The sequence below is a fragment of the Corythoichthys intestinalis genome, chromosome 13 (assembly GCF_030265065.1).
Source record: "Corythoichthys intestinalis isolate RoL2023-P3 chromosome 13, ASM3026506v1, whole genome shotgun sequence".
Classification (NCBI taxonomy): domain Eukaryota; kingdom Metazoa; phylum Chordata; class Actinopteri; order Syngnathiformes; family Syngnathidae; genus Corythoichthys; species Corythoichthys intestinalis.
The window spans coordinates 36,820,051-36,832,508 of record NC_080407.1 but is presented as its reverse complement, the minus strand read 5'-3'; the positions used below and the strand labels follow the sequence as shown (position 1 = coordinate 36,832,508).

General features: G+C 43.3%; 1 protein-coding gene across 1 annotated transcript in view; it reads right to left on the bottom strand.

Moving 5' to 3' along the window:
* Window positions 1-221: 221 nt before the first annotated feature.
* The window catches only part of LOC130929093 (gastrula zinc finger protein XlCGF57.1-like), a 65,757-nt gene continuing 53,520 nt past the window's right edge, over window positions 222-12,458 (bottom strand). Inside the window, exon 3 of the mRNA XM_057856025.1 lies at window positions 222-2,519. Within this exon, the coding sequence (XP_057712008.1) occupies window positions 1,030-2,519 (1,490 nt within the window). The 3' untranslated portion in view covers window positions 222-1,029. The remainder of the gene's footprint in view (window positions 2,520-12,458) is intronic.

Below are 12,458 nucleotides of genomic sequence, written 5' to 3'. Positions count from 1 at the left end.
TATAAGACGACCCCCTCTTTTTCAAGACTCAAGTTTGAAAAAAGACTTTTTGAACACCAAATTTATTTGTATACAGAAAATAATTGCATTACACAAATGATTGTAACAATATATTTGAGAGAAAAAGCATGTTAGTTTTCCTCATTCAAATCTTAATATCTGAACATTTAAATATGTAAACTAAAGTGCAATCACATTCGTAAATGAATGGCTTCTGGTTTTTGAAATGTAAATAAACCAATCTATTGTGATAAAAGAACAAAATTGCAATAACTGCATTAACCATCAAAGTGAAGGCTAACTGTAACTGTTGTCTTGAAACAAATCTGAATAAGGAAAAACACTGCAATAAAATAATGCAAACTGGTTAAACTTGAGAGTAGCTGAGATCTGTCATGACAGAACATTACTCCTCAAGTTCAGCATTCGCTTCAGTGATATCTGGCGCCATCTAGCGTCGTGAATGGGTATAATGTCTAGACCGTGGATGTAAGACGACCCCCCCTTTTTCAGTCTGATTTCAATGCAAAAAACACCGTCTTATATTCTGGCCAATACGGTATTATCTGTGAAAAATGTAGTTTGAAAGAGGGAGAGTATTACATATATTTAATGGCACTTGAGTTGCATCGGGTGAGCCAATACTTTTGGCAATAGTGTGGATGCACATCATACAAGGATTGGACAAAGCACATGCAAGGCACCGAAAGTGCCAACTCTCCACAGGATTTGAGGAAGCACTACAGAATACAATTGTCCTGCATGAAAAATCTGATGAATCCAGCATAGATGACAGGCAAAATAGTGTTGGTAAATGGTGTTATACAACACTTTTCCACCTTTCAAGGGGCTCAAAGCGCTTTACACTATCTCGCCATCCACCTACTGGTGACGCAGCACCAGGAGCAACGTGGGGTTCAGTGTCTTGCTCAAAGACACTTAGACAAGTTCATCAGGGCAGAGAATTTAACCCACAACCTCTGGGTTGAGGGACAACTACTCTACCACTGAGCCACACCACCCCAACAGTCATTGGCCACTGCTTCTCACACCAACACACACGTGTCTCTTAGTCTGATCCTTCAGAGTAAATCCTTGACCACAAACTGAGCAGGAAAAAGGTTTTTCGCCAGTGTGGGTTCTTGTGTGTATTTTTAACTGTTGCTTCTGAGCGAATCGTTGATCACAAACTGAGCAGGAAAAAGGTTTTTCGCCAGTGTGCGTTCTTGTGTGTTGTTTTAAGTGTTGCTTCTGAGCAAATCTTCGATCACAAACTGAGCAGGAAAAAGGTTTTTCACCAGTGTGGGTTTTTGTGTGTTTTGTCAAGACTCCCGACTGAGCGAAACATTTTCCACAAACTGAGCAGGAAAAAGGTTTTTCTCCAGTGTGGAGTCTTGTGTGTTTTGTTAAGTCTCCCGCCTGAAAAAAACCTTTTCCACAAACTGAGCAGGCAAAAGGTTTTTCACCAAAGTGGGTTCTTGTGTGTTTTGTTAAGTCTCCCGTCTGAGCAAATCTTTTGCCACAAACTGAACAGGAAAAAGGTTTTTCGCCAGTGTGGGTTCTTGTGTGTTGTTTTAAGTGTTGCTTTCGAGCAAATCTTTGATCACAAAATGAGCAGGCAAAAGGTTTTTCGCCAGTGTGGGTTCTTGTGTGTTTTGTTAAGTCTCCCGCCTGAACAAAACCTTTTCCACAAACTGAGCAGGAAAAAGCTTTTTCGCCGGTGTGGGTTCTTGTGTGTTTTGTCAAGTCTCCCGCCTGAACAAAACCTTTTCCACAACCTGAGCAGGAAAAAGGTTTTTCACCAGTGTGGGTTCTTGTGTGGAATATCAAGTTGCTGTTGTTCCTGAATCTTTGATCACAAAACGAGCAGGCAAAAGGTTTTTCGCCAGTGTGGGTTCTTGTGTGTCGTGTTAAGGTACTCTTGCGATTGAATCTTTGACCACAAACTGAGCAGGAAAAAGGTTTTTCGCCACTGTGGGTTATTGTGTGTTGTGTTAAAGTGCTATTGCAACTGAATCTTTGACCACAAACGGAGCAGACAAATGGATTTTCACCATTGTGGCTCCTCATATGCCTACGACAACTTTGCTTAGTAGCAAAGGTTTTCCCACACTGAGAGCATTTGCAGAGTTTGTCGTCACCGTGAAATGTCTTCTGACCATCTTCATTGTAAGGTGAGCGTGATGTGGCGCCATCTCTATCTGACGGAGCAATGTCTGCGTGCAATCCTTCTGTTGAGCTGCTGCTACTCCCCCCGCTCGGAGGCTCCGCCCCTCTTCTGGCCTCACTTGGACCATCTTCACTCTTCAAGGGCTCACCAGTCAACCTGGTGTTTTGCTTCTCCTCTTCTTCCTCTTTACCATATCGCAGCTCCTCCTCCTCGTTATTGATTGGAAGTTGCTCTTCTCTCTCCTTCTGTTGACAGGGCTCTGGCTCCTCCTCCTCTTTGATTTGGGGGAGCTCGACATCCTCTTTTACACCAGGAGGTTCTGGCTCAGCACCAAGATATTTTCTGAAATCTGCAAAACACAAGAAAACAACTAATACATTTTATGGACCAAAATCGTGTCATCGGCCAGTCTTTTCTTTATGCAAAACTTGGAGAAGACGAGTACAGTGATCCCTCATGACTTACGGTTTGCCTTGCATTCAAAATTGTTGGCAACCTTTATTTTTTTAACCAAAACTTTGTGTAATCTTCAACTAAAACTAGACTAAAACTAGACTAAAGTGAACCAAAATACTAAGACTAGAATTAAAAGGGCTGCCAAAAACAACACTGGCAGGTATGCAGATTTCTTATTATTGTTTTTAATTATGCTAACGTTTGAGTGTTTGGGCGTGTTTGGCCGCTGTTCCTATGCTTCAGAGGAAAGCCTCGCACGTCCGCGTGCAGAGAGAAATAAAATCTAATTGTCTAAATCTGAAAAGCAACAATCCTCTGTCACTTGATTACGTGCCATCCATATTTACAGTGGGGCAAATAAGTATTTAGTCAACCACTAATTGTTAGAAGTTAAACGTTCTCCCACTTGAAAATACTAGAGAGGCCTGTTGTTGTCAACGTTGGTAAACCTCAACCATGTGAGACAGAATGTGGGAAAAAAAATCAGAAAATCACATTGTTTGATTTTTAAAGAATTTATTTGCAAATCCTGGTGGAAAATAAGTATTTGGTCAATACCAAAAGTTCATTTCAATACTTTGCTATGTACCCTTTGTTGGCAAAAACGGAGGCCAAACGTTTTCTGTAACTCTTCACAAGCTTTTCACCCACTGTTTCTGGTATTTTGGCCCATTCCTCCATGCAGATCTCCTGTAGAGCAGTGATGTTATGGGGCTGTCGTTGGGCAACACGGACTTTCAACTCCCTCCACAGATTTTCAATGGGGTTGAGATCTGTAGACTGGCGAGGCCACTCCAGGACCTTGAAATGCTTCTTACGAAGCCACTCCTTTGTTGCCCTGGCTGTGTGTTTGGGATCATTGTCATGCTGAAAGACCCAGCCACGTTTCATCTTCAATGCCCTTGCTGATGGAAGGAGATTTTCACTCAAAATCTCTCGATACATCGCCCCATTCATTCTTTCCTTTACACAGATCAGTCGTCCTGGTCCCTTTGCAGAAAAACAGCCCCATAGCATGACGTTTCCACCCCCATGCTTCACAGTGGGTATGGTGCAATTGAGTATTCTTCCTCCTCCAAACACGAGAACCTGTGTTTCTACCAAAAAGTTCTATTTTGGTTTCATCTGACCATAACACATTCTCCCAGTCCTCTTCTGGATCATCCAAATGCTCTCTAGCGAACCGCAGACAGGCCTGGACGTGTACTGGCTTCAGCAGGGGGACACGTCTGGCCGTGCAGGATTTGACTCCCTGGGGGCGCATTGTGTTACTGATAGTAGCCTTTGTTACTGTGGTCCCAGCTATCTGTAGGTCATTCACTAGGTCCCCCCATGTGGTTCTCGGATTTTTGCTTACCGTTCTTGTTATCATTTTGATGGAATATCATGGAATATAAACAGATTCAGAACACTGACTTTGCCTTTCTAACATGATTCCAAACAATTCTTGGAAAAACCTACCTAGCATTAATATTATAGTATAATACTTACATATAATAGTATCATAATAATTGTAATAATTATTCATTGTCAATCAGATTTTTCATAAAGTGTGTCATTTTAAAGGTATTCTTAGTGTAGAATCTGAATTCTGAAGTATGTGGGATTAACTCCAGTAATCGTTATTTATATGACGAACATGTCATGCTTTTTTTTTTTTTTTTAAATATTCACCGGAAGTACGTTCGCTAAACAACTAATTTAAGCTTTACCACTCCACAAAAAAGCACTTATTGTTAGTGCATGTGGTGTCAGTAATAATTTTTTTTTTCATCTTTTTCATGTGCAAATGCTGTTAACCAGTGATTTTTCATGTTTGAAGTGTCACCTTATAACCGCAAGTTTGCGTTTTGGAGAAGACTGCCAATGTTTAATAGAAGGCTAAAGTATGTTGTATTTTTTGACCATTAGTCTCAATGTGGCAAAGATTAATATAGATGTGTTTCCTTATTTTGTATGTCTGAAGTGTAATTCTATGGCGTGTTGATGACCAATAAACATCTGTGAAATGAACTAAAGTCTCTCATGTCATCTACACGCACGCACAAATGTATGCATGCACGCACACACGCACGCGCCGATAAAACGCAGCCGTGAAAATTATCGCCCTCATTTTTATTTACCTTGCGACAAATGGACTCATTGCAAATCGCAACAGGCTTAGCAACTTCCATAAAAAATGTCGTTACTTAAATGGACTTACTCCTGTCGTCTTCCAAAATTAAAACAGCGTAGGTGTTTATTCACAGCCGAGGTGCAGCCAATCTTGGTATTGAAGAGACAGGACAGCAGTGTACCCTCCTTTGTTTCTTTGAAATAAGTCAATGTTTTGGACACTGGTGCGCTTTTTCAGTTTTGTGCCGCTTTCCCCGCTTGCATAACGAGCGTCCGTCATTCTGCACTTTCCACCAGGGGTCGCGTTAACCGGATATTTTCCGTCGTTGACCGGTTTTTTAAAACGGTGACGGAAAAAGCTGAAGTCCGTCCGTCATTTTGACAGGTTGCAATTCACACCCCAGGCCACAGGGTGGCGAGTTAGCATATTAATTAGCTATTGTCTCTCTTAATGCATGACGTCGTTGGCTCTTCTGTCAGAATATTCCCTCTCCCAGAGAGTCATTTCCTGTCTGCGGGATGGGTACTGAGAAGAGCGGCGCAGGGTGCAGCAGCCAGACTCCTCTCGAATATTCTAGCGTCACCGAGGTCTGGCGGCGGCACCGTGATTGACACATCAACGCGAGGTTCTTATTGGTGCACCCGGTGTGCCAGTGCATCATCCAATTGATGGACAAGATTGCCACCTGTGTATAGACCCCAATCACATGACGTCACAACTCCGCCCCCCTGACTGGAGCCGCCATATCGTCATGTTTACACATTACCGCTACGTACATGCCTCCTATTACGGCGTGTTTTTCTGCTCGTTAATATTAATAATCAAAATGGTGAAGGCGTGTGTGGCGGTTGGTTGCTGTAACAGAGAAGATAGACGGAGAGACTTAAGTTCTACCGTATTCTGAGAGACCCGAAGATGAGAGAGAGATGGACTGCTGTAATTCGACAAGAAATCTGGGCACCAAACGATCGCCACAGACTATGTAGTAGTCATTTTATATCTGGTAAGATGCATTTAATATATATTTAGAATATTTTGGGCTGACAACCACAATTAAGATCATTGTGTGACGTTGGTGATTGGGGTCTATATCGTTGCCTCTTTTTCTTTGGGGGCGGAGTTGTTGGCGGTAAGCAGAGTAAAAAGGGAGAAAAATACCACGACTTCTGTGTCTAATTTTTCGCCGCCAAGCAAGCGTTACAATATTAATTAAAAATGAATAAAAACTAAACAATTGAATATGTCATCATTATCATTTTAAAAATTTAAGTGACGGGTAAAAATAGACTATGACCGGATTTTTATGACCCTGTCAGTCAAAATGACAGACAACGAAAATGTCTAGCGCAACCTCTGCTTTCCACGCATATTTTTTTTTAACCTTTTATTAACTGTCGACGGGATGTCATTGATGACGCCATCAGTGTGCCTCATTTATTAGGAGAAAGCGGTGAATAGGAAGGGGACAGACGAATAGAGAGAAGGAGAGAGAGAGACCGAAGAAGCACAAACAACAAGAACTACATTGAATGCCTACATCAACTATAAATTTGTTGGTGCTATTGTTAGCTAGTTGTATTTCTGGTTGACACCATGTGGGGCCTGATGACCAAGGAGAAAGGGGGAGGGGGATCAGAAAGATTAGTGATTAAGTGGGGTGTAATGTACACTAATCAGCCATGTGAGGTGTAAATATGTTGACAGTCTATTCTATTCTGCCTGATCGCTAATCATGACACCGAATTTTCTACTTGAGCGTTTCTAATTGCACCAAGTCATGCATGAATTCCATCAGACATATGATAGTTCCACAGACGAGTGGAAATGCTGTGCGGGAGCCGCCCCAGGACCATAGCCCTTCCCCAGCCGATTAGGGAGGGGTGAGCCAGCACGGCCCATCCTTCTTCCCGCAGTCCAGCAAGGGGGCAGCTGGGATCCAGGGTGGTCCCCCGGACCATCTGTGCGACCATCAATCGCCCTTCAGGAATGGGAGGAAGGGACGCACCACCATCCCCCACACCTACCCCTAGACCAGACCACCCACCCAGCCCATGAGGCACCACAGAAGCCCGCCAACCGGCACGGCACACCGCGGGACCTCCACTCCCACTAAGCCCTGGGAAGAGCGGGATCCCCACCCGGAGCAGGCGATACCTAGCCGACTCACTGGCACCCAGCGAGCGACCCGTGAGGGAGCGCAGGGAGGATACCCAGACAGGAAAGAGATGGGAAGCAGGAAAGCGCCAAGACGCCGCCGCGGGATCGGAGTCCCGACCCCTCCGCAGCCCAGGCAGAGATGAAGCCACGCCCCGGAAGCCAGGCCATAGAGAAAAAGTGTGGGACCCACCTACCGCCCTATTACTGTGGCTGCCAGGTCACTGACTTGCAGCCATTACCCAGCACTGTGATTGGATTGTGTTGGGGGGGTAGTGCAGTGTATGCATTAAATTAGAAGAGGCCGGCTTCGGGCAGTGAGCATACTGCATTAAAGTTCTTCCCACCACCCCACACCGAAGCTCCCCTGGTGCATTAGAAAAGGTGCGTGAATGGCGGGGCCTGCCCTGAGGAGGCAACTGTGATATCAACCCCCTGCCCCCAACACCCACCCAACAGGTCCCATCCATCCCACAACATCGGTGGAGCCAGCCCGGGACTGCAAGGCCCCATTCCGACTCTCCCTGGAGGAATGAACACAGTGCTGGCCAAAACTATTGGCACCCCTGCAATTCTGTCAGATAATGCTAAATTTCTCCCAGAAAATGACTGCAAAAGTGTACCGCAAGAATGCTATTTTTAGACCGTGACGTTGCCATCGTAACACGGAAGTGGGTCAACATAGACACTATGTTATTACTGCTTGTTTTCTGCCAGTAATCTTTCAAAAAAGAACATGCCGAGTAAACACTGCTGCTATGGAACTTGTAGAAACTACTCTAGTGATTACGACATATGAAGGCTGTTTTCTTCATACGTTTCCTGAACCCCAAAAAAATGAAAAAATGTGAACAATGGATCAACCTGTGCGGACATCCAAAAGGCATGTTTAACGCCAGTTGTGAAGTCATTCACCTTTATTTGCAGTAAACATTTTGTTGTGGGCCATGGTCCTACAGATGACAATCCCCAAGTGACTAAAAGCTCTGGAACCGAAAGTGGAGAGACCGGCACGGGGGACGGGAAAGTGGAGGATAGAGGAAGAGCAAAGTGAACGGAGAGGACTGTTAATACAGAGGGATTGCAAAGGTAGGGGGAAATAATTATATGGCCTCCTACCGAGTTACTTGTAGGTGGTACAACTGCTTTGACTAACATTTATATATATATATCACAACAGTCGTAGGCCTGTTTTTTCTAAAATACGGATATTTAAACAGAGCCATGTTTTAGCCAGCTTGACCTTTTCTGTTGTAAAGAAACAAGGGGGAAGTGTAAATAAATTATTGAAAAATAACGAAAAAAATTTAAGTGTTCGTTGTCTGTCACTGATTAGCATTTGCAATCGCTACACAAAAATAGCAATGACCAAGAACGGTCAGAGACTACAATATGATATATGATAAGGACAGGGCATTTGGTGGTAAAGGATAGATTGTTGAAACAGGAGAATGTCATTGTCAGTGGCAGTGGTGTCCAAACTATTCCACATAGGGGCCGCAGTGGGTGCTGGATTTCATTCCTACAATACAAGATGACATCTTTTCACCAATCTGGTGTATCAAACGTGTAATCAGTTGATTGCAGTTAGGGGTGCTGCTTGTTTTAGCACGAACTTCATTGGTTAAACTGTCTGTGCTCGATTGGTAAAAACAAAAACCAGGACCCACAGCGGCCCTTGAGGACAGGTTTGGACACCCATGGCGCAAGGCTATGCACACAAGAAAATGGTGTCAATAAAAAAGCTACCTCTGGATCAGCTCGGCTTTTTCCCAGTCTTTTTCAGCCCTCGACACTCAAGCGATCTCTTTAACTGAACATTTGTATGTTCTTCCACATCTTTAACAGTGATTTTGGCACCACGGACATCATTGGTAAGTTTAGCTCTGTAACCATCTCGTTCGTACACTATTTACATGAATTTACCATTGGGGACAAACGGGAACTTGACCCGCCTAGCAACAATTGCTAACGCCATGAATATTAATGAGCATAAGTGGCATGTTGCATGCGGTACACCATTACAAATGCTTTGGTAGTAATATCTTCATTTCTGTTGCTCACAATGAAAAAACATAAAAGAGAATGGAAAACAACATTTCATTTTACACAAAACTCAAACAATGGGCCAGACAAAAATATTGGCACCTTTTGAAAAATCATGTGATGCTTTTGTAATTAACAGCACTTGTTACTTACCTGCACATAACAGGTGGTGTAAATAAGTAAATCACACCTACAGCCAGTTAAAATGGATTAAAGTTGACTCAACCTCCGTCCTGTGTCCATGTGTGTACCTCATTGAGCATGGAGAAAAGAAAAAAAGACCAAAGAACTGTCTGATGACTTGAGAAGCAAAATTGTAAGGAAGCACGGGCTATCTCAAGTCATTTTCCAAAGACCTGAATGTTCCTGTGTCTACAGTGCGCAGTGTCATCAATAAGTGTAAAGCCCATGGCCCTTTGGCTAACCTCCGTAGATGTGGACGGAAAAGAAAAATTGACTACAGATTTCAACGAAAGATTGTCCGGATGGTGGATAAAGAATCTCGACTAACATCCAAACAATCTGACAGAATTGCAGGGGTGCCAATACTTCTTGCCAGCACTGATCCCATTTGTATTTTTAGACCCTTACTCCTACCCCTTCAAACGGAGCAATAAGGGGTAGAGCTTGAAATGTAAACCCTATGAATTGGGACACCCCTTCACACTCACGTATGTCCTAAGTCTGTTCGGCCAGTTGTTACTTAACCAAAAGCGACAGCTTCAGCCAGAAATAAACAAAACTTGCCTGATGCTCTGGTTTACGTGCTCTCCTTGGCTATTCGGACATTTTTACAAATATCTGCGTCGAATCGAAGAAAGGCCACCAGGCGAAGGCGTCTTTGACATCTGGGAGCATTGCTGGATCTTGTTACGGTATGTAGAATGAGAAAGTAATACAAATAATGCGTGTGTGTGAGCACTTTTTCGCGTCCAGCTGGCACAAATGGCATGCTTTTAGTAGCCTCCAGAGCCAGCGTGTGAATTAGGGGTGTAACGGTTCGGTTTGAACCTCGGTTTTGGGATCACGGTTTCGGTTCTGTTTTGCATTTATAAAAGCAAACAAAAAAAAAAAAACAAGTCTGACTTTCCAAAAGACTGCCTTTATTTTGCTTTTAAGAAAATGTAATACACACTTAAAATGTAAAAATTTTCAACTGTTAAAATGCCCCTTAGCTCTTTGGCTAGTGTAGTGACTGACTACTGAAATACACACAGTAGTAAAAATATCTTCAAAACGACAATTGCACATTAACTTGAACTACTGAGTGAACTGACACAGTCATATACATAACAACAGTTTAGGGGAAACAATAACAAAAATAAAACGCCCAGCAACAGCAACAAATAAATAAAAATACTGCCTGTTTTCAAGTAACAAATACTTCTGTACAGTAAAGGCTATGTAAAGTCAAAAGTGCAACATCAGTTACAGTTAGATACTGTCGATAGATAACAGCTATTATTTAGATAATTATTTCTTTTTTTCAAGTTTGAAATTCTTCTGCAAAAACACAAGCCTGTCAACATTCTCTGGAGCAAGGCGAGAGCGGCATGCACTGACAATGTCCCCTGCAGTGGATAAAACAGGTTCCTGGTACACAGAAGTGCCTTTGAGCAACTTTTGCCAAATAGGGGAACTTGCCCTCTTCCTTCTCCCACCATTTAATAGGATTGCCATCCACATCCAGACAGTCCTTTGAAATGTACAGAGTGACTTCCTCCTCAACTTGCAAGTGAAGGGGCCTGACCTGTGCCTGCTGTGTTTTAAAGACCTCTTCAAATTTCTCTGCCAGGGTTGACTTTTTCTGGGGAGGGGAGGAAGATGGATCCCGCTCCTGGGTGGAGGATGTGGAAAGCCTCGCCTCACTCTCTGTCTCTGCTACCTGACTCTGCAAGATAGAATTATATTGTTTTAAGATCTAAACATAATAAAATAACAGCCAATCTAAGTGTATATTCTGCTCTGTGGACTCAACTAAAGGACCCCAATGAAAATAATGTCATGGGTCGTGTATGTGTGTGTTTGAGTATATAAAAACCAATACATTATTTTAATTGTGATCCTCTAAATTGATTTTACAAATGCAGAATATATGCATCTGCGACAATAAAAACATCAAATATAATGAAATCATAAAATTACAATAAAGATGATAATCAAATAATACCTGCTGTTATGCTCCAGGATTTCTGTGGTGAGATCACTGAAGAGCTGGGAACGGCATGGTTCATCAATGAACGGCAGAGATTTGAACCTGGGATCCAGGGCTGTGGCTTTTAGGAGATACCTCTGGAGGTCCGGGTCAGCGTACCTTTTTTCGAGGTCCTTTGTAATGGCTGCTTTAGTATCTCTGACTGCTGTGGTGTCCTCCCCTCCCGACACCCTCGCTTTGAGGATAACATCCTTCAGAGGGATAATCATTGTGGATAACATCCTTCAGAGGGAGAATCATTGATGTAGTGGGCATTGTTTCGCTGCTCATGATTTCTGTCACTTTCTTCAGAGGTTGCAGTAGTTGAATGAGTTGTTCTGCCAGTCTTTGTTCATCATCATTCAGGACTGCCATGTCCTTGGTGACATTCTTCTTCACTCTTTGGTCCATTAGTGCAGAATAGACAGCAGGCTGCTGTTCCACATATCGCTTCAACATGTCGTGTGTTGAATTCCAGCGAGTGCTGACATCATGGACTAACATCAGTTTCTTCAAATTGAGTGATTTTTGTTTCTCTGTCAAAATACTATTGGCGGTGGTGCTTTTGTAAAACAAAATGACCACTCTCCTCACTTTCCCGAGGAGGCGGGACACAGCAGGGTTGTTTGACAGTGCTCTCCTTAGCTGCCAGATTAACAGTGTGGGCAAAGCATCCAATCTGTGGCCCTAGTCCCTCAGCTTCATTCACCGCGTTGACAATGTTGGATGGTTTATCTGTGGTGAGTGGTATGCTTATATTTTGCCGCTTCAACTTCCACTCATCCACTGCAGTGCACAATTCCTTCGCTAATTCCTGGCGCTGGTATGGCTTTCATAGATAGGATGAGTTTGCATGACTGCACTTTTCATGTCCCAATCCAACATATAGTGGACCGTCAAAGTTAGGTAGCTCTCTGTTGCACGGGACGTCCAACTATCAAAGGTCAGGGCGAAACTATGTGCTTTAGCCAAATCATCTGCGATGGCTTTGCGTGCCATTTCGTAAATGTCGGGGATTATGTTGTTGGCAAAATATGTCCGCGAGGGAACACTATAACGCGAGTCAAGGGTTGCAATTAAATTAACGTAGCCCGCATCTTCAACCATGGAATATGGTTGCATGTCTTTTGCAATGCACATCCCTACTGCGCGGGTTTTTTTCTTGTGTTTTTCTGACCTGATGCTGTACGGCTTTTGGAATGCCTCTTCTATTGCCCCGTGTGTTTTCACTGGTGTCATCTTCAGGATTGTCCTGCTCTTAGAAAGCGATATCTGTGGGTGATACCGGCTGAGGTGCTGAGTCATGTTAGAAGTGTTGCCGT